This window comes from Sinohyriopsis cumingii, chromosome 17 (assembly GCF_028554795.1).
Source record: "Sinohyriopsis cumingii isolate HCF-2022 chromosome 17, ASM2855479v2, whole genome shotgun sequence".
Lineage (NCBI taxonomy): Eukaryota > Metazoa > Mollusca > Bivalvia > Unionida > Unionidae > Sinohyriopsis > Sinohyriopsis cumingii.
Genome location: NC_142977.1, coordinates 28,194,834 through 28,220,316, shown reverse-complemented (window position 1 = coordinate 28,220,316; position 25,483 = coordinate 28,194,834). Strand labels below are relative to the sequence as shown.

The 25,483-nt window shown below is 35.8% G+C and overlaps 1 protein-coding gene across 2 annotated transcripts in view; it reads right to left on the bottom strand.

Moving 5' to 3' along the window:
* Nucleotides 1–6,212: 6,212 nt before the first annotated feature.
* LOC149778317 (tyramine beta-hydroxylase-like) overlaps nt 6,213–25,483 on the bottom strand; it is a 58,558-nt gene continuing 39,287 nt past the window's right edge. The window contains exons 3-9 of one of the 2 annotated variants that reach the window (XM_089939128.1): nt 14,181–14,313; nt 13,406–13,507; nt 10,241–10,423; nt 8,499–8,662; nt 7,772–8,015; nt 7,207–7,303; nt 6,213–6,905 (exon numbers count right to left, since the gene is read on the bottom strand). In XM_089939128.1, the coding sequence (XP_089795254.1) occupies nt 6,338–6,905; nt 7,207–7,303; nt 7,772–8,015; nt 8,499–8,662; nt 10,241–10,423; nt 13,406–13,507; nt 14,181–14,313 (1,491 nt within the window). In that variant the 3' untranslated portion in view covers nt 6,213–6,337. The remainder of the gene's footprint in view (nt 6,906–7,206; nt 7,304–7,771; nt 8,016–8,498; nt 8,663–10,240; nt 10,424–13,405; nt 13,508–14,180; nt 14,314–25,483) is intronic. The other variant, XM_089939129.1, reaches the window with a different exon arrangement.

The window sequence follows — 25,483 nt, the reverse complement described above, 5'->3', positions numbered from 1 at the left end:
CACTCGAAGCCTTAATATGTGCAAGCACCCGCTCGAAGCCTTTCTATATGCAAAACCCCACTTGACGCCTTACTTTGTGCAAGCTTTCACTCGAAGCCTTACTATGTGCAAGCATCCACTCGAAGCCTTACTATGTGGAAGTACCCACTCGAAGCGTTACTATGTGTAATCATCCACTCGAAGCCTTAGTGTGAGCAACCGCATCTCACATTATTCCATGTACTCTTGGCCGGGAGAGTAAAAGGAGAAAAACGTTCCACTAAAATAACCAGTTCGGTACAAATCAAAGTTGGATACACCAGTTAAAATTTAATGACATGACACGGCAGGAGATCTAAATAATTTCTTCAGCATTTGTCTCTACGGTCCCCCCAAGAAGTTATAATGAGACAAAATATGCCTAAGGATGTGCACCCAAAACGTCGAAAGTGAATGGCTCCGATGGGTATTTCTGGAGTGGACTGAACATTTTAACATTTTATGCTAAGATTGAATAATCGAGATATGTGTGAAAGAATTTGAGGAGCTGATTAAAAACACAAAAACTTAATCAACGTATAACACCATACTGGAATGATTTTTCTCCGTAAACATTATGACATTTTACAAGTCGCCCGAAGAAGAATATCTCTTCTCACCGGGTTCTTGTGTGATAATGTGTTTTGTATGTATGTAAGTATATCATGTTTATAAATAGTATTGGTGTGTTTTGGATAGTAATCATAAAGCAGTTTCAGGATGGTGGGCTGTGTTTGTTGGATTGTAGACAAAGATATTAAAATTACCTCTTTTTTTTGTGCCTCCATATACTATCGACACTTTGTCACTATAAACCTTGTCCCTATAAACTTTCCCCCATTAACTTTCTTTCCTATAAATTTTTGTTCCCATGTAACCTTTCTCACCATAATACCACCTTCATTTTATACATGTGTACAAATCTAACACACGATTTCTCCCTATAAGGGCCTACCCCAAGTGCTATAGAATGCAAACCTATGAGCTATTACTCTTTCAATTATGCCTTCCAACCGCCCCATTCAACTAATAAATAGTGGAGTTCAAAACCAACAAGGCGCGACATCTATAGTTTTCAAACATTACTTCCATTAGATTAACACACTTGTGATGTTTGTGATTTTGGCGGTTTCTTTTGTTTATGATTTGTCACCTTTATTTGTCTTTTGTAATTGCCTTAAATTTATTTTTCTTTTGTAATTGCCATAAATTTATTTTCTTTCGTAATTGCCTTAAACAAAGTCAAAACTAATTTCTAATTAAAAGTTTTAATTGAACAGTTCATTTTCAGTATTTTACAGTTTTGCTGAAGATTATTTTATTGGATGTTAGACTATCAGCCCTAATCCAAAGATACAACATTATGCAAAATCAATTTATACCCAAATGAACCGTTGAGACATATTAAATAAATTACTATATTACTCGATATCTTCAAGTCATATATCATAATTGAAAATACTGTATTATGAATCGTAATGTCAACTTTAGACATACGCGTCAAATATAAATCATTATGATTCTTTAAGCTGTTATTTACTACACAACAGCTATGTAACAAACAATCTGGAGAATATATATATATATATATATATATATATATATATATATATATATATATATATATATATATATATATATATATATAAAGAAGGACAACAAAATGAACACTTTTGTTAATACTTAAGTGTTAAAAAAGGAAACTAATTGACGAAATAATTTACACATTGTTTTAATTCCTATATTTTCACATGTGAAAAATATGCTTATATTTTCACATGTGAATATATGAGATTTCTTATGATGCCGTGATTGTGTATTCCCACAAACGTTGTACCTGCAGCAACAAAAACGACTACACTATTGTGACCTAGAAGAAATACATAGAAACTGCCTTACATTACAGACATGGAAATTAATCTCTGATTAAGATATTTGACCAGATGCAGTTCGCGCCTGTGAAGTTATTATCTCCATGCTTCATTGACAACAACGAATGACAAACCTGCTGTGATGTATTGCTGAATCGGACATGGATTGATTTCAGACAGTGTCACATAGTATATAAAATGACAAAAATGTAATTTACTGTGACAGATTAGGTCAACCAAATCCTACCTCATTCTTCAGTCAAGTATGTTTATATGAAAGTGAGGTGAATTTACGAAAAGGGGGTGGGGGTTATTGTGTTGTGCCGAAAAGTGAGTTTAAACTTGTAAAAGTCGAGTATGGAGAAAGTTTGTTATATAACAAAAGGAAAATTTTCATTTTCCACGTTGATACCGGATTTATTTCATAGTGGCACAAATATATATATATATATATATATATATATATTGAATCGTGGCTTTGCCACTCGTTGAAATATCGTTTTGGTATCACACGATGAAATATATCTGGTATTAACGCAGGAAAAGAAAAGAAAATATCCTCTTTTTATTAAATTGGAGTTAGACTATGGTAAATATAATTCTTGCATGCCCAGTATATATAAAGCATGGATATTATTCTGATCTTCTGTTGCATTAACTTATACTTGATACTTGTTAACTACTGTTAAATTATTATTATTATTATTATTATTACACTATACCTGCATTCCATACTGAATCTTTTTTATAGTTAATGGCATACAAAAATAGGAACGTATACTATATTGCTGATGAAAAATAATTTAGCTTTGCTTATTTTACAGACAATATTTTCTTGGATCTGTTTATATTCACGCAAATATCTCACACATTTATTTACTCGTCCATATTTTATATAAAAAACCCAGCAAATAATATTTGATTCCGGCTATATTAAAAAAAATAACTATGTTCAACGTTTTTCGAATAACTATGACAATAGGCTAATGTATGCCAACTTGAGTCGTCCGTGTGATAGTGTCAGTACCAAAGGCAACAAATAGCGTCTAAATAATAACTTAAAAACACGCTGCGAAATAGGACTTCTCATTTTGTTTTAAAATAATTTTTTTTTTTACAGACATGCGCATTTATTTTTAAACCTTTCGTTGATTTCTAGAAAGTGACACGAAGGGCAGGGGTCAAAATGAAAGAGCCTGAAGGGAATTAATGCTTAAAGTATTGCAGAGGGTGTGTAAATATTTGATTTTGACATACCATTATTTTATAATTTTATTTATTTATTTATTTGCATGCACAGAGCCCTGTAATGAAAAAAAAGTGGATAAAGACTTTGTGCCATACGTTTAACTTCAACATTTCGATATATAACGTAAACGATGAAATATTGCATGAGTATAATTGGAAGATTGATACAAGTATACTGCTCCAGTCCAGGGGAGATAACTATAATCAACGACGGAAGAGGAAACGCCACTATACCAAACAAATATTGATTCCTGATTAAGGGGGTGGTCGAATAATAAATAAGATCTTTAAAAATTTTCATGTAGAAAGATAATAAAAGAACAGGTATAAATGGATGGAAGAACACCCGGCCGAAATCTGTTTTCCTGCAGATCTCACGTTCATTGGCCAAATCAAACTAAAAATGCCACATTTTAAAAGAGTAACAAATCCTCTCTTAAAACTCGCATCATACTAACCGATATTAGGCGGAGAAACAAAAAGGAAGCAAGAATATATTCAAAGTATGCATCAAAGTAGTTAAAGCTTCCCAAAATATAAGTCGTGCTGGAAAGGGGCCTAGTAGTAAAGCCTGTCTGCCGGCTGTTCTTATTTGTATGTTGCTCTACTGCCATAAATCTTCATCCGACAGTTTTGGCGCAGAGGCAAATGACGCCTCTGTACCTATGTTTTACGTCTGGACATAGATCCCAAGCATTGGAAAGTCTACAGTCAATACATCTGCATTACTGGCAAAGACTGGTGAAAGTGAATGCATGCGATGAGGACCAGTATACGAAAACCTTGGCTTTTTCTCAGAAAGGGAATTTATATCTTACGAGTTTTTTTTTTTTTTTTTTTTTTTTTTTTTTATAGAGAGATCATTTAAAATAAACTATCTCCACTATAGACTCTAAATCCGATGGAATTGAGCATTTTGATGTAACGTTGAAAAAAATAGCTTAAAGTCTTTACCACTTATCGCAAATTGTTTTTGGACAATTAGGCTATCTTTGTTCGTGAACTGGTTGGCATTAAAACAGAACGACTTGACATATCGATGAAGTATAATGACAATTTGCTTCTACTTGCCTTCGCATACAGTGGTTTGAATACATCATTATGTAACCAAAGTCAATGGGACACTTTTGACGGATTTTGTTCTTTTGCAAAGGTAATGTGTAAAGATGTTTATGCCCGTGGCATACTCCCCCCCCCCCACTGATTATTTACACATTTCAAACATGATGTTAAGGAAACATTCATCTATCTGTTCGGCATCAGGGTGTACAATAACACGATCAGAGTACACGTATCTTCAATATGTTCAGATTACTTAAGGAATATAAATGCTTTTGAAAAATCTAGCATCTTCTCTCCGTCTTTTGTTTGCTAAATTATTTCGAAAAGCAAATAAGATAAATGTTCTACAAGACCACAAATTAGTCAAATGCCAGTTATATCATGGGGTGACATTTTTTATGATATTAATTATTAATCCTGCAAATGGAGAAATTGTTGAGAAAATTATGCCAATACTGATTGTAAGTTTGTGTAGTGTAAAGAAATATTAAGTGAATACTTCACCACATTGCTTCCATCTGCAAATCGTGACTCATAAGTAACTGAATATATATATATATATATATATATATATATATATATATATATATATATATATATATATATATATATATAGATAGATAGATAGATATACGCTCTCCTTATCATATTCTCTGCATTTGTCTCTCCTAGTTTTCCTTAATGTCGAGCTATTTACACTATTTACATGCATTTGAGGAAATTTTCATTTTAGCTCGTCGCGGGGTCAATTGGATATACTATATGTATGTGTGTATGTATGTATGTATGTATGTATGTATGTATGTATGTATGTATGTATGTATGTATGTATGTATGCATTTATGTGTTTATGTGTTTATGTTTAATGGCACGTCAGCACAATGATGGCTTCATATCACCAACTAAAGTTAAAACTCTAGAATATAAATAAAAAAAATTATTATATGCTTATTTTATTCTCCGTTAAATTTGCATTGTCAGAATAGTTCAATATTTTACGATACTGAACTCGCGCTCAACTTCATATTGCACTCATAAAGAAACTACTTTCTATTGTAAACAAATAATGGACGCAGACGCTAGCACTTTTGATTTGTAAACAAATCATGTACACTCGCGTAGTAGGCTCTTTACGTTTTGCTTGAATAAATTTGTCTCTGAATGAAGTAAAGCAGATGTTTCGTGGACTGCCACATACCAGCTGCGTTGGCACATTCCGCGTTAACGTTTTTCATACAGTGTTTCGGATTTAGGCTAGCTAGACAGTAGAGGCCAGGAAGGGTCCTTACAAATAAAATGCAGGTGAAAAGGCATAAACTGTCTTCTTCAGCTGATAATAAGAATGGCAAAAAATATACTTACGCAAACAAGAAGCTCTACAAGATAGATGAAGCCAAGAAATCTACTTGTACAATTAATATAAGTTTTGAATTTCTTCAAGCTCAAAATATTAAAGAGATGCTAAATAACACAACTTATCTTACAATGGATGAGACGTATTTTTATATACACTGGATATTTATGACAATTAGAGCATGCACACAGTAACAGAAGATAAACATTTACTAATGCCACAGATATTGCAACCTCCCGCCATGAGAGAATGCTACACACTGTTTTAGGTGGTTGTCTGTTTAGTATCCTAATATACTGAACATTCCTGACTTTGCCCACCAGTTCAGGATGTGCAATATAGCCAGACAACTCAAAATGCTTTTAGCAATTGTTGTATTGGTCCAAGTATACAGACACTGGCTTTCCAATAGGATCAATTCGCTAAGTAAAGTCTATGTCCAGCATTAATTGTGGTAGGTTGCCAGTGTGTAACAACTAAACAAATACTTTCATTTTTATGTCCATGGTGATTGATTGACTTAAGAAAAATACAATTTGCGCTTTATATTAATGTTATTTTCCCTACCCCATGTATTCACGTGAATGCCAGGCATGCGTCCTTTAATAGATCAGGTTTCAGTTTCCGTGTACGTTTGTAAAATTGTGAATAAATTCATATTGTGTTTGGTGATATTTATTTACACATAGTTATTGCAAAATCGTGTTTTTTCTTCAGCTATTCGTTATATGAACAGTTTTACATTCAAAGGTATAATACTGTAGAATCTCTGGGAAGCTTGTATTTATATTTCGTCACTTTGGGTAAATAGTGATATTGTCAGAAGTGCTAATAAGACAAACACAGTTTGTTCATACTTTTTGGCCTCATTTGGAGTTGGCAAACATGAATTTAAAGCCTGTAGGATTGTCCTACCATTCTCAGAAGTATTTAGCCTAGACTTGATAAATTCGCCAATATCTCCTTTAAGGCATTCGTGAGTACGTGTTTTGTCCAGTGTCCCTGAACATTCTTTTCTGCATAATTTATTGTGGTCATCTGTCGTCTCTAATGAACAATCTGAACGAATTTTTAGGGCTGCAGCATCAGAGAAATTTAAGAAATGTTGCCACCTACACCCGTCAATTATTCCGTTATATTTGGGTAAATATCGTCTGCATTTATGCACTGATTTCCAGGACGTACAGAAAGGCATTTTCATTTCTCTCGCAGGATAGTATGTTAAAAATCCGAAACACATTTCTTCATCAGTTCCAATCCCAAATCTTACTGTCCTATTTATGTTGGCGGAAGAATATGTACAGACTGTACGTAATTCGTCTCCAGGCCGTAGTTCGATTGGCGAGTCAAATCTGAAAAATGAGAGTGTGCAGACTCAACAGAATATTTTTGGCTTGATCTATTTCACGTGATTAAAGATAATACTAGTATTGTTAGTCGTATTCTTCCACGAAATTCGATTTTATGACCTGGTATCTTTGACAAGCACACATGCTTAAATATTATCAAAATCATGGCGATTGTGTAAAAGAGACTAAATGCGATGTTCAAGAAAGAAATAATGACAAACTGAAATATGAAAAAGATATAGAACGAATGAACAAAGTACCTATTCAGAGTAAAGCTACTGAACAGAAAGGAAATTTAACTTACTGGTAGAATTGTGGTTTGTCATAATGATACTCTTTGTCGTTTGTAATCTCTCGTTGAAATTTGCCATCTCTGTACAAGGCTATCGTCTGACTGTGCCCTGAAAAATAATATATCCGCCTTCATATTTCACATATTCAAATAGCCATTCCTAATTACCACCTAAATGTAGGTGTATCGTTTCTTTTTCCCCTACTTGTTTCCATCCTAAGAAGGAATTGTGTGTGGAGTTTATTGAGTATACAGTGCTCTTCTGCACGTTAAGAGGAATTAATAACACATTTTCTCCATTTAAGAAAATGCAACTTACACACGCACTGGCCAGGCTTTTTGTGTCATTGTTGTAAAAGTGTTACAAACTCTTTTTGGTTAAATACGTTTGGTAAGCATTACCTATATCGAAAGAAAGGAGTACATCCGTCGACTATGTTAACAAAATACGACTTCACATCTTTCCCATGATCCCAGATATGCGTTCATATCCGGTCTAGTCTAGTTTTGTCATATAATTTAGTTCTCATCTTGAAATTCCAACAGGTACCCAATCTGAATTAAGAAGAAACTTTACCCAGATAATGCATATGGTTGATTGCCCCTATTAGGTAGAGGTTTCCACCAAACATGTCCTTGGTGCAATCGCCTGGACACACGGAGGTGACGGTAACGCTTTGCATTCTGGGTGGTATGACAATATATTCTTGACCAACAGTAAACATGGCGGCATCGTATGGTCGGCGCTGTTTGGTATAAAATAGTGTCATGCCTGACCCGTCTGTCATAGTTGAAGATCTTGTAGGATTGTTCCAGTGTATCTGAGTAAAAATTAAATATGACACTATAAAACTTCGTTTGTCTGTGCATGTGATTTTATTTGTGTACGTGTGAGTGTGTGTGTGTGTGTGTATGTATGTGTGTGTTTGTGTGTGTGTGTGTGAGAGAGAGAGAGAGAGAGAGAGAGAGAGAGAGAATTTGTCGAATTGCAGAAACAAAAACCATTTAATGAGTATACCACTGATGCATTAAACCTGCTAAAATTATAAAAGAATGTGTATGTTCTTCGTATACAATGTACAATATAGTCTCCAAATTCAATAATATGACCTAGATGAAACTGAACGTAATACGCAGTCATAAGGATTTTGACTGGAAGACCGCCATTGGCTAAAACGCTGTAATTAAAACGTAGGATAAGGCTTTACGCCGACATGATTAAATTGACAGTTATTACAGTTCTAGTGTACTGGTAAAACCCATCCTTTATAAAAAAAAAATAGTGACAACAATCAAACACCAACTTGGAGGGCGGCTTTTCTGTAACCATGTATACCAATACGGAAACCCGTGTCTGGATGCAAACAATCCCCGTTACTGCCCAAAGTCCATGTTCCAATTAGCTGTTCACACTGTCGATGAGCCTGCATTCCGCATGGGTACGGTTTTTCTGATGTATTTACAGCAGCTTTGAAAAAAGGAAATAAGTAAATGAATAAATTTAGAAATAAATAAACATAAATAATTGAGTATAGTAATATTCTTTTCTTGGTCATAACAGTTCTAAGTTGCAAGGATAACGTATAGTAGTATTTGTTTCACCTTTTGTGCTTTATTTGTTTGTTTTGAATTTTAACGCAGCTTTAACAATGTTTCAGTCATATCTCTACGATGTCTGCAGTGTGACAGTTTATAGCGGATGTCTAGCACCGGGGCATCATGCCGCAGACATGTAATATTATGTCCCACCCAGTCGCATTATCCTGACACCAGGCCGACCAGCTCTAGCACTAACCGCTTAATGTAGAGGCAGCTGTTAGTACCATTTGTTTTAATAAGGCTTTGGTTTGATTCGGCCGGGGGTTCGAACCCACGACCTCCCGCATCCGATGCGCATTGTGTGCTTTATAACTATATTATGTTTATTGTTTTTGAAAGGTTAGTCCTCATTGATGTGTATCTGCTGTTAATAAGTCTTTATAGTACTTACTTAAATGCGTACCAGTTTTTATGGATCTATCTATGTTGTGTATTCATCTAACAGACATTAACGCTTTTTAATTTGTTCGTAAGCTTTTTATTACATAACATACACTCTGCTAGTTATTTAAGTGAGGTGGTTGGTCTCTACAGCATGGAATGCAACTTCATCCCATGGTGACATGCACTCATGGTATCTTCTAAATAGTTTAAAGGGCTTATTCAGTCAGGCAATCGGATACATTTTGCTTCAACAGTTTAACATCTTTGCTGTATTTGCAAGTGAAAAATATTCTATATGGCCTGCAAGAAAGGTCCGAAATAATTATTATTGATTCGACTGTGTAAAGCAAATGTTGATGGTATGAACTCAACATTGTGATCAGGATTATTTATCAACAACGCGACTGATCAGTTCTAGAAGGCGGAAATATCTGAGTTTCTCTAAAAAGAAAGATAATCTTACAAACAGTATAGTTTTGTCAAGTCTTATTTAAATCTCTTAATCATCTTTTGTAACGACGGGTGAAACCTTTAGTTATTTGCTTCCTTCCTTTGAGAAATAGTTGCTCTAACTCGGAACAGGGTTTATAGTTTGGGATAATTGATTATGTAACCACTAATGCACAAATATAATACAACTTATATTGTATATGAAATCGCCTTTTGATCAAGATTACATTGATCTATTCTGTAAATGGTCACTGTACTCTTCGGACAAAGAAAATTAAAATCTTGTTGAGTATTTGAATCCAGTACATTCTTGCGTTCAAGCCTGCCTTTATTAACATGTCCAAATTTAGATACACAGATCCTGTGTATGATCTGATGTGATCTTTAGGGGGTAAAGTTAGGGTCATATAAATAAAAAGCGTGGCCCATGAATGATGATAGATAGAGCGTCTGCTTTATTGATCATTTCTGGCTCGAAACGCTGCTACGTTCTGGTGAGAGTTGGCATGGGGTTGTGGTCAGGGCACATTATCAAAATGGTTTATAGGGGCAGCCAGAAGTAGCTTAGATGACATAAAAAATATATTATACTATTTGTGTAATTATACCCTACCTTGTCTTTCATCGCACCCGAACAGAAGCATGTGATGTACCACATGACTGTTATCCACTTCCGGTCTCGTGGCCACGAGATGAAAGTCATCATTCCTAGGTAAATCAAATATCATACAGTAGTAACTGGTAACGCTAGGAGGGACGCGAGATTCCGGAAACTTTAATGTCTTCATCATTATACCTAAAATAACAAGAAAATAACCTAGCAAAACACAATAAAATAAGGAAATGTACATATTCATAAATATCACTTTGCGTGGATGTACATGCTTTGAGAGTACTGTGGCATATTTGATTTGATAAATTATATACGTCCAGATGAATCTTTGGAAACCTTGTAGTTGAATCATTGCTGTAATATATGGATGGAAGGTTTCTGTTACTTCTTTTAAGCCAATTATTATTATTATTATTATTATTATTATTGTCTTATAAAGACTCTTAATAGTATATTGGGTCACTTGTCGTGGTCTTAGATCTCAAAAACCTTCATATATATTAAAAAGTTGTACTGTAGAAGGAGAACATTATAATACTGTAGAAGGAGAACATTATAAGCCATTGGCGTTTGCTTACAACCTCAACATTCTATATTGTACATATTTTAATAGCCATCTACACATTTATAATACAATATCTTGAAGCTAATAATCAACCAGTTTTGAGGAGCGTTGATTTCTGAGATAGGCCTGGTTTTAGCGATATTCTCAGCGTCGTCATGTTCACCCCCGCCATGTGGGTAATTAAATTCAACGGCTATTACCATGCGTTTCTAACTGTGCGTTTCAGGCATTCTAAGTTCTCTGACCAGGTCATTGTACTTTGTAAATTTTCTTGTGGGTAACTCTAGAGTCCCCTGGTGTTTTAAACTGGTATGAGGAAGGTAAGGTTCCTTTCCTTGTGAACTGTGTTCCGTCCTGTGGTTGGTCTAGAAGTTGACTTCCAACAGGATGATCATCTCCTCCGTCCTCAGTTACTTTATCTGCCTTGTGATAATACCCCTTTATTGTGCATTCAGACAGCTGCCTGTGTATAGCTAGGACAAGTCTTTTGTACCGAGCTTTTCACTCACATTGGGTTACATTGTTATACGAACGCATCCTTATTCACGCATGTTTCAGACAATCATGAGACGCCTTGATTTCGTACATTTGCCTTCATCTCTTTGATAAAGGCTGACTGGTTCTGCGTTGTAATTTACCAAGTCCTCTGTTCCTGACTTTAATTTCCCCAGGTGGATTCAATTCCTGGTGCAGGAAATCGCAGTGGCTGAGTGGTTAGCGTGTGGACCGGCGATCGGAAGAAGGCAGATCCGAATTCTGTGTAGGCCAGATGTGTCTGTGGAAAAGGCACATTATTTTAATCACCTCAGACGAAATAAACTGACATGTTTTCAAGTGATGCAAATATCAAACCAAAGGAAACAAAGGAACAAACTTTCCCAGCTGCTCTCACATGGCTGCTTATTTTCACTTGCAAACTGAATGGATTGTTGACTCACTCTGTTGTTCTTTATTTGAGTTTTTCTCCTGGTAATCGTTCTTTCATTCTTTTTCTTTACGCAACCATGTTCGTACACTAAGACTACGAGTTCTTCAGCACGTTTCCTGACCGAATAATCTAGGCTCCTATTTTGTCTTCCCCAATGCGACCTTTCACGCGTATCATGCCCTTTGTCCTGATCCTCATGAAAAGATAATCGGTGCACGCCAGCTCTCTGATTCAGTGCACCATGGGCGAATATTAACTTTCCCAACATGGCCTTCCAGTCGTATCAGGTCTCTACCCGTGATCTACATGGGACGATATAGTTGCACGTGAACGGATATTAAGTTTATTGCTCTTTAATCCATCAAAAACGGATATTAGGTTTCTGGTCGCGCCATCCATGTCCTTCAGTTTTATATTTGGTACAGACCACGATGCCAGCTGTGCCCCTTATGATGGTGACTAACCGGATATTTATGGCTGCAACTCTGGGGCTAGTCCCCCCCCCCAATAAAAAAAACCCGGAGTCTTTTCTGATTTTGCTCCCTCTCCCGTCATTTTTCATGAAGCCTGCTTTAAGAACTCCGGAATACTTGTAGTCTTCACCAAGCACTAGTTGTCCGGATCTGGTTGTCACGAAACTGTATGCCTGTTGTCATTTATTGTTTTGCCAAGTAAATTTTGTGAGGACGTAAAAGCTCATTTTGTACTGTCTTATCTGCGTCTGTTTCTCTGGGTGCATCTTCTGTGTGGTTATTTTGTTGTTCTGATTTCTTTCTTGATATAAAATGTTTTTGTTTTTGCCGTAAAAGTGTGAATCGTTCATAAAATGCATTCCGTGCTTTTTTCTCATCCATAATGCAAGAAGTCTTGATTAATACAAGTCAGCGGATAGCCACACAGCAGAGTAACGGTAATTTGCATTTAGCTAGGCTTCGATGCCAGAAGTACTACATAAGTTATCGTGTCAGACACGTGCTCAAAAATGAGAAGTCCGCACACTTATAATAATTACGACAGTTTACGTTCAATTTAATCTAAACATACTTTTTCCATGCTTCTGTCCAGTGCCAGCTGTTTAGTTTATCTATTTGTGCCAGTCAGAAAAAAATACCCACCAAATTTATTCAAACAAAAACAACTAAAAATACATGCACGAGTATGCCTGTTTTGAAGATTTAGGCTCAGTGGAACAATACCAGTTGATATGAATTTAAAAAATACAATAACATCTACGACCAGTAATGTCTATCTCTGTACTGATTTGTCTTCGTGTGTGTATGTCTGTGTGTATCTCTGATAGGATCTGTGTCGTTTTAATTGGCTTGATTATGCGTAAAATAGCGTAGCACATAAGCTCTTGCGGAATTCGTAACGAACAGAGAGGTATTGTTTTCAGTGGCAAAATGTTCAAAGAGCATTAGGCAGGGAACAAGATATACTTGATAACTGACAATTATATGTCACATCTAATTGAGAAAACCTTCTCTTTGCGTCAGTATAGACCAAATACTACATTTGTCGAGCCTCAACTTGATTGCTCCTGACATTATCGTCTCCGAACAGAAATACTCATTAAACCGTAGTATTGCCTTTGTTGATTCATCAAGTCTTAGCAGAAACATTTCTACATACAGTGGGGTATGGTTCATTTATTTATTTTATTTCCGTTTACCTGGACGCTCTTTGGCTGGACATACGTGCTCTTTGATGGCGGTGCAATTCAACCACCGATTTTTATCAACGCAAGTGGGTGAATCTAGTGGCTCACATATTCCTAAATGAATAAATAAGTAAAAAAATAAGACAAATGTACGTCAGTATAAAGGTAGGTAGGTAGAAAGAAGAAAAAAAAGAAGAAAAAGAAAAAAAGACTAAAATTGTGCCTACGTATCCATGTAACGTGATACCTAGCAGTAAGATTAGCTCAAACGAGTTATCAAGGTAAATGTATGATCGCCCATATGCACACGTTAGACAAATCACCTCTATCAGGTCTTCAATTCTTACTGTAAATTCCATAATTTAACAATTCAACGTTATATGCTATATGCTTTTACGCCTGATTTACAGATTCGAAAGCGTTTAATGTATAGTTGTTTGATTAATTGCTAGTTGAAGCAAAGTAGATATTTCTAAAACCGAGTGTTTAGCCAATTAAAAGGTTTTCACAGGACTTTATGGTGGCATGGATTAGTTTCTTAAGTTGGCCCCGATCAAAATTGATATAATAATGACATCTTAATTTTTTTCTCACCATTATGTCTTTAAGTAAATATAGATAATCATACTATTGTTTATTAGTTGTTTGGTGCATGTTACGTGGTCATGGTATGACCTTAGGAATAATAGCTAGAAAGGGGTACTGTTTCCCAATCACTAGATATTTTTTAACACCATGGCTCGTACTATGACAGTTAATTGACCTTTATTTACAGAGGTTAGTTTACCAGGATGACTAATATTGATAACTCTCTCTGGTAATTGGCCAAGTTTCCATGTACATATGGAGTCTCCCAGCTCTTGACCGTTCGACATTCCATCACCATCCGAATCCAGCTGACATAGTTCATATGACCACACCTACAAATTCAACATAGATATGAAGTAATAAGCAAAAATACTTATGTAAATACCCTCTCTCAGCATTATCTTGCTTAGTCTTATTTGTATCTTTTCATTTGCATGAAGAAAAAAAAATATTTACCTGATTCAAATAGGTACAATCCATAATTAGGCAATACATTAAAACGTGATGAGTTTGAGACATATGAAGCCTTGATAACAACTACAATAATAATAATAATAATAATAATATGGATTTAGTACAATGCCTAATCGTTTGAAGCTTCAAGCGCTTTACAGATCCAGTATTGCCTTCACTAACTGATGTTATTAATACGTCTCTCTCATCCGGGAAATTCCCATCATTTTTCAAGACCGCCATTGTAAAGTCTCTGCTGAAGAAATCAACATTCGACCATAATGATTTAAAGAACTACCGCCCAGTTTCTAATCCCTCACTTTTTATAAAACATCTTAGAAAAGGTTGTTTTATCCCAACTTGTATCTCATCTGAATTCAAACAGTCTTTTTAGTAATGTACAATCTTCATATCACCCATGCCACAGTACTGAAACTACTCTTCTAAAAGTAGTTAATGACATTCTCTCTGCTTTTGGATAGAGGAATGATTACAGTCCTCACCCTCCTTGATTCGTCTGCAGCATTTGACACAATAGACCATGGTATAATACTTCACCGTCTCCAGCGTGTATTTGGCATTCATGATACAGCCTTACTGTGGTTCAAGTCCTAATTGGTCAACAGGACACAAATTGTGTCTGCAAATGGAATACATTCCAGCCCAGTTGATCTATGTTGTGGTGTTCTACAGGGGTCTGTTCTTGGACCTGTCCTCTTCATTCTGTACACTCAGTCGCTTTCAAGTGTCATATATCATCATCCAGTGTCTCACCAACTGTACGCTGATGACACCCAAATATATAAATCTAGCCACCCAACTGAAGTCGATGCTATCATCCAAGGTGTAGAGAGGTGCATTTCTGATGTGAAATCATGGATGACATGTAACAAGCTGCAGATGAATGATGATGAAACTGAGGCTATTCTGATCACAACACAAAGACTTTCTCAGTCATATCAGTAACACCAACAGTAAATTAACACAGTCAGTACGAAACCTAGGTGTCACTCTGGACAGTACTCTCACATTGCACCAACATGTCATGAACATATGCAAGGCCGCATATCTTGAGCTGAGACGCATCAGCTCAATTAGCAAATATCTTTCAGTTGATGCCACTAAAACCCTTGTGTGTTCATTTGTACTTTCAAGGCTAGACTATTGTAACTCAATTCTGTCTGGATCATCTCAACATCTGCTTCAAAAACTTTAAAAAGTTAAACACTCAGCTGCTCTGATCATACGTAAAGCACCACTATCAGAGCACACCTTCCCGCTGCTCTGTACCCTACACTGGCTATCCATTTGATCCAGAATGAAACACAAAATATGTTGTCTGTGCTACGTTTCATTGACGGACTCCAGTCCAACATACCTATCCGACCTCACCCATGTGTATACATCACCAAGATACCTATTACGTTCCTCTTCTGACAATCGTATACTCATTATTCCCACTACGAAAACGAGGTCATATGGTCAACGTTCTTTTGCATACCAGGGCCCAGCAACGTGGAATGAATTGCCCACTGAACTTAGACTGAATTTAGACACAAAGACACAGTGATCCCATTCAAGAGCGCTCTTAAAACTCACTTATTTTGACGGCAATAACAATCTTAAAGACCTAATAATGTTCCTTACCTTAAATATTTACAGCATGTTTTTATGTTTTCTATTTTCATGGTTTTTGTCTTCTATAATAATATAATTATAAATGTTTTTTTTTATGTTATAGGTGTTGTCTAATGTTGTAAAGCGCTTAGAGCTTCTAAAGATTAGGCGCTATACAAAGTCCTCATTATTATTATTATTACTACAGTACTAGATAACGCAAAAAAACATACACAAGGGGAAGAATCTAAACAAACAAACAGCATGAAATTACAAACAGAAACATGCTGACAATAATTAAGGAAGTAAACAATTTTAACTCTCTTATTTCTCTGCCTCTCTCTCTCTCTCTCTCTCTCTCTCTCTCTCTCTCTATATATATATATATATATATATAATGCAAATGAGCTTCTCTCATTTCGGTTCAGTAGATTAGTATTAAAGATATTTTTGAAGTTAGTGTTCATTGTTTCATATCGGAAGATTGAAGGTCATAAGAAATAGTAGTATATAATATTAATGATGAGTTCAGTAAATTTATAGAAGGAACCTATCATTCATAAGAACACCCCTTTATGACTTGTAAAGTACATGGAGAGTACTGGCCATGCATATAAAGGACACATGCCTAAAAGGACACCTGTATATGTTGAACATTATTGTCGTGTCCATGGGCTGCTGTTCTTTATATACAGGGTTGACTATAATACTTAAACGTTATTATATGGAATCTTCTTTTTAGAAAAAGGCGACTATGCATAGAGGCTTTCGAAAGGATTTGAATCAATCTTTATTTCTTACTACATGGTCAATTTATTCTTCGGCATCGAATGTAAGAAAATAAATGTAAGGTTAAAGATTCCAGTTGGAAATCATGATGACAAGTTAGATATTAAAGTCAAAAGAGATCACACTCGAATAGAAATCACAATGCAACGAGAACGTATTTGGAAAGCCTGGCTGACACCTTCTGTTTATAAAGTCGAGTTCCATGTGATTGAATTAAGAAAAAGTTTTTCTTGTTGGGGGAGGGGGGAGCAGAAAATATTTACCTCTGAAATTAAAGATGTTTCAAATAACTTTCTGATAGAGCAGGTAGCGTTTATTTACGCACTTGTGACTGTTTATCTAATTATGTTTTTCTATAGAGATCTCTAAACATTTGCTTGATACACTGTTTAGCATTGGGTTATCTTTAAAATTGGATGAAGTCAGACGATCTCAAGATTGTTATTTACTTAAGAAGAATAATTAGAAGCCTTTTTCAAGCCTACATTACACAACATGTCAGTGTTGGAATGAATGTTTTCCATTTAACTCGTGACCTCAATAATCCTGAAACCATTTGTGCTTCCTAAAAAGACAGTAACTTCGTAAGCTTTGTTCGTTTTTAATATTTTGATAGATGCGTTAAAATAGATAGACTGTGATACTGAGACAAAAAGAATGCTTCCAACACATGGGAAGAAACGAATTTCAATTTCATAAGACCTGAAATCGTTATGTAAGTTTTCATTAAAATGTGTACAATATGACATCACGGTTTCGATTTACTGTGGAAATCAAAGGATGTGCATTATATCGCGGCTTTTTATGAATAAATGTAATTATCTGTATATTGCCAGTTTCAAGAGATTACGAGTGGCATTTCTAATAAAGATGGTAATAATTCAACTTATATGTATGTATGTATGTATGTATGCAAGTATGTATGTATGTATGTATGTATGTATGTATGTATGCAAGTACGTATGTATGTATGTATGTATGTATGTATGTATGTATGTATGTATATATGTATGTATGTACGTATGTATGTATGTATGCAGATTGATAGGTAGCTCGTTAAATGGATGGATAGACCGACATTATAGTTCGATAGAGTGGTGTTACAGAGTGTAACCGATATATTTACACATAAGGTAAAGGCTGGATTGGCCACTTGTGTACAATTAACTGCCTCGACAATCTAACTTAAGCAGCAGCATCTGGAATCTGTCAGCGCCCTCAACATCGTTTATCTTTGTGCTTCTGTCTGGAACACTCTCTATACTTCGAGTATTCCAAATCGTATAGCTAGTTATATAATGGCAGTAAGACAGCGTGAAACCTTGAGCGATACGTGCTTTATATCTAACTTGTGAAACAATAAAGAAATTATTCTCCAAGCCTATAGATCAGGAGTGCACAACCTTTCCCGGCCAAGGGCCAGATTGTATTTTCTAAGAGCACTCGAGGGCCGCAAACTACTAATTTCTTTAATATAATTACTTTTCACGGGCCAGATTTCTGTGTTGTTTTAATTTTCCCCGAGGGTCGGACAGAACACGTTCTGTACCACTGCTATAGATGCCTCTCGATAAGTCACTAGCATACGATATTTTGCCCATTTTACATGGACGATGGTCAACCTGGCAGTTTCTCCTATATGCGATCACCAAAATTTACCATTTTTAACAAGGCACACTGAAGCAAAGTCAAGTTATAAATCACAAATATAACTACTAACAGAAAGTTTGATTTGCGTTCTGTTTATGTATGTAATGTTCTTAAAAGTATCTTGAGATTCAATGAATTTATTTCAACTTCCAAACACCATATAACGTCAACGGTAAATCTGCCAGCTGACTACAAATATGGCGGCTTATGACGTAATTCGTGAACTATCGAGTTAATTTGAAGAAAAAATATAAAAATATCATTGAATTATTTATATGGAAAAGCAATCATATCTACAGATGCATTGGGCTAGAAAACGGTATGGCATGCAAGGTCTCATTTGAATGCCTTCATGCACAAGGGTAATTACGAGAGAGAGAGAGAGAGAGAGAGAGAGAGAGAGATTTTATCGTTAGGTGTACAGATTTAATATCCTTTATCATAATAAATGTTCCCTTATTTACAACTTAGCATACTATTTGTAATATGTTTGCTGAGCTGCATTCCTTAATTAATAGTGGATGTGATGCCAGCTATTTTGTTAAACACACACACACACACACACACACACACACACACACACACGGACGGTCGAGTTATGAATAGTTAAATTTTTCCTCTCAGTAATGCAGGCGGAAAAAGTATTTGAGCCACCAAAATTACTAATTAATGGCAAAAATGTAACACGGAAAATTCCCAAATTCTAAAATCAATAAAATGCTTTGGCAGATACGTTGTTCCTTATACTGTATCTGCGTAAGTTGACGTTGGCTCTTAATATCTACCGAGAAGTTACGTTAAAATGTCATACTTCCAGTTTATTATTAACTACTATGCGCGAGACTCATTTATTTTATGTAGCTTTTCTGTTAATCCGTTCACGAACATCGTACTGCGGTCACGTGACTAGTCATTCAGGTCTGTTATCATCGATGGCAGGATTGCTCAGACTTTAGTGTGGACAAGAAACATATATGATTAATTTTTAAGACCGGTAAAACTTTCAGATTCTCTGGTCGATTCAAATATTGCTAGAACATTCTCATTTGACATTATGATAAAAGTTATGTTAAATTAGACCCATTTGTTTGAAATATTGAGCTTAATTCATTACTGCACTTCATGGTTCCCATTATCTTTGAAATCCACCACAGTAGCGCTTTAGCGTCAACCTGTGCATGGAAGCTCTAATGCCGTTTGATTCAGGAGCCAAACTGTTACTGACTGACCTTTTATTACTAGTTAATGTAGACTTTGTATTACGAGTAGGAAGGGATGAATTTGAATATGCTTAGCCGGTATTCTATCATAAATGGTGGACAATGGCAAGCTCTTATGATGATACAGCATACCGTTATATACTCGTTAATAAGATGAGACCAGCTGCAAAGTGCACAGACCCAGATCTGCCGGCGCATAATGCACCGGCATATCTGGGTCTGTGCAGGTTTTTGAAATAATCAGTAAAACAAGCAACATAGACCCTGATCTACAGGCGCATTATGCAAAGGCAGATCAGGATTTTCGCTGTTAGTAGTTTGACTCAACTTATAAGCGAGTATATAACGGTATGCTATATCTCCACAAGAGCTTTCCACTGTCCACCATTTATGATGGTATGATGGTACTTAGCTTAGGTTCTTGTGTGTCTGTGGGGTTTTAAAAAATATTTTTTTATCGTAGCATTAACAGTTTGAGTCGTATCACTATGATGCCTGTAGTGTGGTAGTTTATAGTTGTGCTTATCACTGGGGCATCATGACGCAGACATGTGGCATCATGTCCCGCCTAGTCACATTATCTTGACACGAGGCCGACCAGTCCTAACACTAACCTCTTAATGCTAAGCGCCAAGCGTGGAAGCTGTTAGTACCAGTTTTACAAGTCTTTGGCATGACTCCGCCGGGGTTCGAAACCACAACCTCTCGCATCCGAGGCGGACGCTCTAACCACTTAGGCAACCGGAGCGGTCGTCCCTTTGTTATATATAGATATGAACGTCATACAAGTCTTTGTGGTTTCTAAGGCAGCAGACGAAAATAGCGTTCATGTCAGTTTAACACAACTATCATTTCCATATCGCCTACATTTCAACTTTGATAACAAATCAACCATTTTGTTCCTTTTATCTCCCACTACACATATGGCATCCACTTCTCACGATACGAAGATAATGAATTGAGACCACAAACAGGGCATGATTATTTTCCTCCAGTCTTCTCTAAATATCTTAACGGTTGCATATTTTAGTTGACTGGATTATCTACGGGTTGCATTTGTTTATTCATGGTACAAAAACAAAATATCGATATGTACATCACTACTACTACTAAATTAATTAGTATGTACACTTGCAAGGCTGCAAAATCCTACGGATCCGATAATAATGATTTATCTTAGCCACTTGAAACTCGAGTCATTCTGCTATAAGATGGTCACGTGTTACAGAAAATTTTGCCTGAAAAATGCATGGATTAAACAACTGGTAATTCTTGAAATGTGATCCTTATTTTAGCGACGGTTGGCACGTGTAAAAATGGCATTCGAACTACTTTGCTGCCTCGTTATCGGTGTGACAAGGGAGGCATAGCTTTACTTACTCACCGCCAACAAACTCTCTAGTGCATGTTTTCCAATTGCATGGTGTTTGTTTTTGTAATCATATAATTATATATGTTTTTTATATATCATATATGTGTTGTCTAATGTTGTAAAGCGCTTAGAGCTTCTAAAGATTAGGCGCTATACGAAGTCCTCATTATTATTATTATTATTATTATTATAGTGCGAGTCTTGGTCAATAAGACTCGAGATCTTTCAGGCTGTGCATTAGCTGGATCACGGTGCAGACGATATAGCGCGTTGTCCACTGCCAACCGAATTTCTTGCTAAGTTTAAAGTGTCAAGAATCTAAGAATGTGAATCAGACGGTTTAAAAAGATTAAGAACAGAGACTTCGTTTTAATTTGGCAAACCAATGTGTCAAGTGCATTCTGTATTCCTCTCTTGAGTAATCTGATAGGTCCCATAGTGATTTGTATTAAGATAGCTTCGCACTATGGATACGAGAAATTGTCGGGAATGATACTAGAAAATGGGGAAATGCATTTTCCATTTTTCAGAAATCATTGGATAGAACAAGAATTCGTGCAAAAGTTGCTTGCTGTAGGATCGTAGGTTCAGCAAGCTAGCTATTGACAAGTCGATCAGTGCGGAGCATGCTTAGGTCACATCGAGAATATATGTAACATAGTGTCTCAGGCATTTTTTCGTTATCTATCATATGAAGTATGAGAATCGTAAATGCACAAACTTGACAGGATTGAATAAGGAACCCGAAACTCCGATATTTTGCATTGTCCAGAGATAAACGAGAATAGATTCCACTTCAAAGCTTTTCCTTTTACTTTTTCAACTTATGAACTGATCGTGGGAAACGCAGTATTTAAATGGCGTTGTTTTGACAGCCACTCGGTGGTTGCGTCATGGATACAATTATTAAAGATACTAATTCCTAACCAAATACATGCTGCCTTGTCACTCCCAATGTCCGTCTTCCAACTTTCAAAGCGAAATGTTGGAAATATCTTTTCGGAATGGCGGGGGTGGGGGGGGGGGCAGAGTCAACAACTTGCCTATCGCGCATTTAACTCTTTGTAAATAAAACGTTTACTGTTTGTTTGTTTTTGTTTCTCATTCTGTAGCAGCGGCAGTTGATAAACAATAAGAGTTCTAAGGTATGGCATATACGAAAATCTTGCAAACGTATTGGCGCAAAATAAATAAAATTAAAAAAAAATGACTAACGCTTAATTCAAATGACAACTCTCATTATTTACCTACTCTGCCGCATCCACTACCGTGCTTCGAAAACTACTCTACTGACCTATCAACTACTGCAGCAACACAAAATGCCAAACGGCACATATTACAAACAGCTTTTATGGAGATGATAAAATGTTAGTTTTGTAGTACGTAAAAATCACCAATTGAGATGGTGTGTGTGTGTGTGTGTGTGTGTGTGTGTATTTTGAACGTTGCTTTAACACTTTTGTAGTTGTATCGCTACGATTTCTGTAGTGTGGCAGTTTATAGTTTATCTTGCGCTGAGGAATCATGCCGCAGACATTAAGCATCATGTCCCACCCAGTTGTTACAGTGAACAGTCGCTTTAACAAGTCAAATCATAGACTATTTAAGACTGGCTCTCAATACACTGGTTACTCATTCGTCTTGGCTAGTTGACAAAGCATTGTATTTCTCTCTGGTTCCTTTTTTATAACTGTTTCTGTCATGTTTTGATTTATAATTAATTTATGTATTACAATTTTGTGCACTTTTGTTACAATATGTTGGCGGAAATATATACATTGTATGATCCTGTCACACACACACACACACACACACACACACACACGCACGCACACACGCACGCACGCACACACACACACACACACACACACACACACACACACATGAGCAATAATCAAATTCCTCCAGGTTGTAAAATACGGTTTTGATTCAATGCAGCTGCTCTCCAAATAAATATTTTCTGCATTGTTGGGATCGAGACTCTCTACGTTCTAATAATGTTAGTGATAAATTTGAAGTACCACAATGATAGCATTTTACTGAAGGAATTGATAATTGTTTCATAAGTAAGATTTGAACTGATTACTGGCTGTATCTCTGAAAATTTAATAGTAAGTAATTAGCGCAAACTATGAGTATTTCGTTTTCTTTTTGATCCATTAACTGATAGGTTTGCGACAGTAGTAAGGATTTCATAGCACTAGGGTAGGTAAATAAACAGAGTTATGATATTTCGATTAAGAAGCGGTTTGTTTCATTTTTTGTGCGCCAAAATAAATTCCTTTGTTAAATTTAGCCAGAGTCTCAGCACTCTTATTATTTACATAGTAACGGTCTAATTCACGTTGGTTTATTATTCTTTACTAATGTCAAACAAGTGATATACTTAAAACTCGTGAGACGTTCAACTTTTAAAAGTTTAAACTATGCTTCTTCGAATCTATTATAACGATATCAAGTTTGGGGAATTATTTAAGCATCCAATTTAAAAAGGCGTCGCCTATTCTTGAGATTTCACAGCTGTCACACTTTTTAGATAATTATAAATATCTACTGTTATTAGTCCAATTATAACTTCTACAAAGAACCAAAAAGGAAACAGAAGAATAACACTTACTCATACAAAGATAGATTTAGAGGAAAATAAGTTTGGTATTTATGATGTTAGCTGACGGATCAGGTCCGATGAACTATGACAGCTAAGTCATGATAAAATAAACATTTACCTAGTTACTTTCTGAATGCATTTGGAATCCATGGAATCCATAATAACCATGTTAAATATCAATTCCATTTGCACATTGTTTGTGCAGTATAGTTCTTTCTCACGGGTCTAACACGTCTTCATGTCCAAAAGTTTCTTAAATATTTATTTTACATGCGTATCACTATAGCCCTCGAGCCATGGGAGACATAATAAACTGCCAAACAATTATTATAGGGCTAACTTTAGTTATTACAGGTGCTATGGTATTTATATTAGTTTTAGAAGGAAAGATATATTTGTGTATAGATTTTCTAAATTCTCTATATAAATTTAATAACAGTATGTCTATGATAGAGTAACTCTACAGTCACTGTTAGATTTAGAGGCAGAGATTTGGGGTCAATACTAGGTTACCAGCAGCTATTCAAATGCTATGGTGTCAAGTTACAGTCCAGAGAAATTGAAACAAAGGAGTCAGGAGGACAGTTGGAAGATGTGTTTGTAAAGCTAATTAAAATCAATTATCACAAGTTTGCCTTAATGCTTAGACATTAAAATTAGTGACCATTTGAAGGGAAATTTGAATCTCTTTTAGTAGGCATAAGGTGCTTAAAATAGAGTTGAGTAGTTATAGTTAATTTTGAAGTAATTTGCTCAAAAGGATAAAGTTTACAAGTAATTTCATATTCAAAATAATATTTTTGTAAATTCTAACACACAGCATCAGTGGAAAAAGAGTGTGTATGGAGAGTACATATATGGCTTTATTTTGGATTACAAAATTTAGATTCTGTGCATTGTGATATGTAGATTAGAGTTAGATAAAGGGTCTGCACCTAACACAATCAGACCAGAATATTAGTTTAGAATAGGTCTTCAGGGAATGTTTTCTCTGAAGTCCGCTAGGATTGTTTAAATAACCAGGTCAAACATAGTGCAGGGAGTCAGCATGAAGAACTAGGGGCAACATACATCATTAAAGGTAGAAAAAGAAGAAACCCTCTTGCTTGTGACTAATTCCCCATAGCGCAGTGACATCAGAAAGGCGCTACTACAGTTTGGTGGAGAATTTAAAATGGAAATGTTGTGTTAAATTGTATTCTAAAACTTTTACTGGATTTTGGGGAATTCTATTTTATTTTAGACTGTGCTGACTCCATACGAAAGTTAAGTAGCAAAATTTTTGTATATTCATCTTTAGGACCTTTCTTTGCACTTTATTCTACAATTTTACGAAGTGATCTGTCAGGTAAAAATTTGTCATTAGAGATCTATATGTGCCTTTGATTCTTGTGATTCTACTGCATCAAAATGGATAGAAGCTGCATGGATTTCAGTCTCATGCCACCTTTTTCGGGTGATGGAAGCCAAGATGCAAAGTTATGGTTGACACGTTTCCAACTTCTTACAACAACTAAGGGACTAAATGACAACAAGGCAAAAGCAACCCTACCACTACTGTTAACAGATAACGCATTGGGCTGGTATATGTCACTGGCACAAAATATAAAGGATGACTTGAGCTTGCTCCAGAAAGAATTTATCATTCGATATGGGCCAGATGAAAGAGTGCAGTGGCAGAGAACTGCAGCTCTGTATGAAACATTACAAGGTACAAACGAGAAAGTGGAAGATTTTATTGCAAATATAGTTGCTAAGGGAACTGAGCTAGAACTACCACAGACACAAATCAA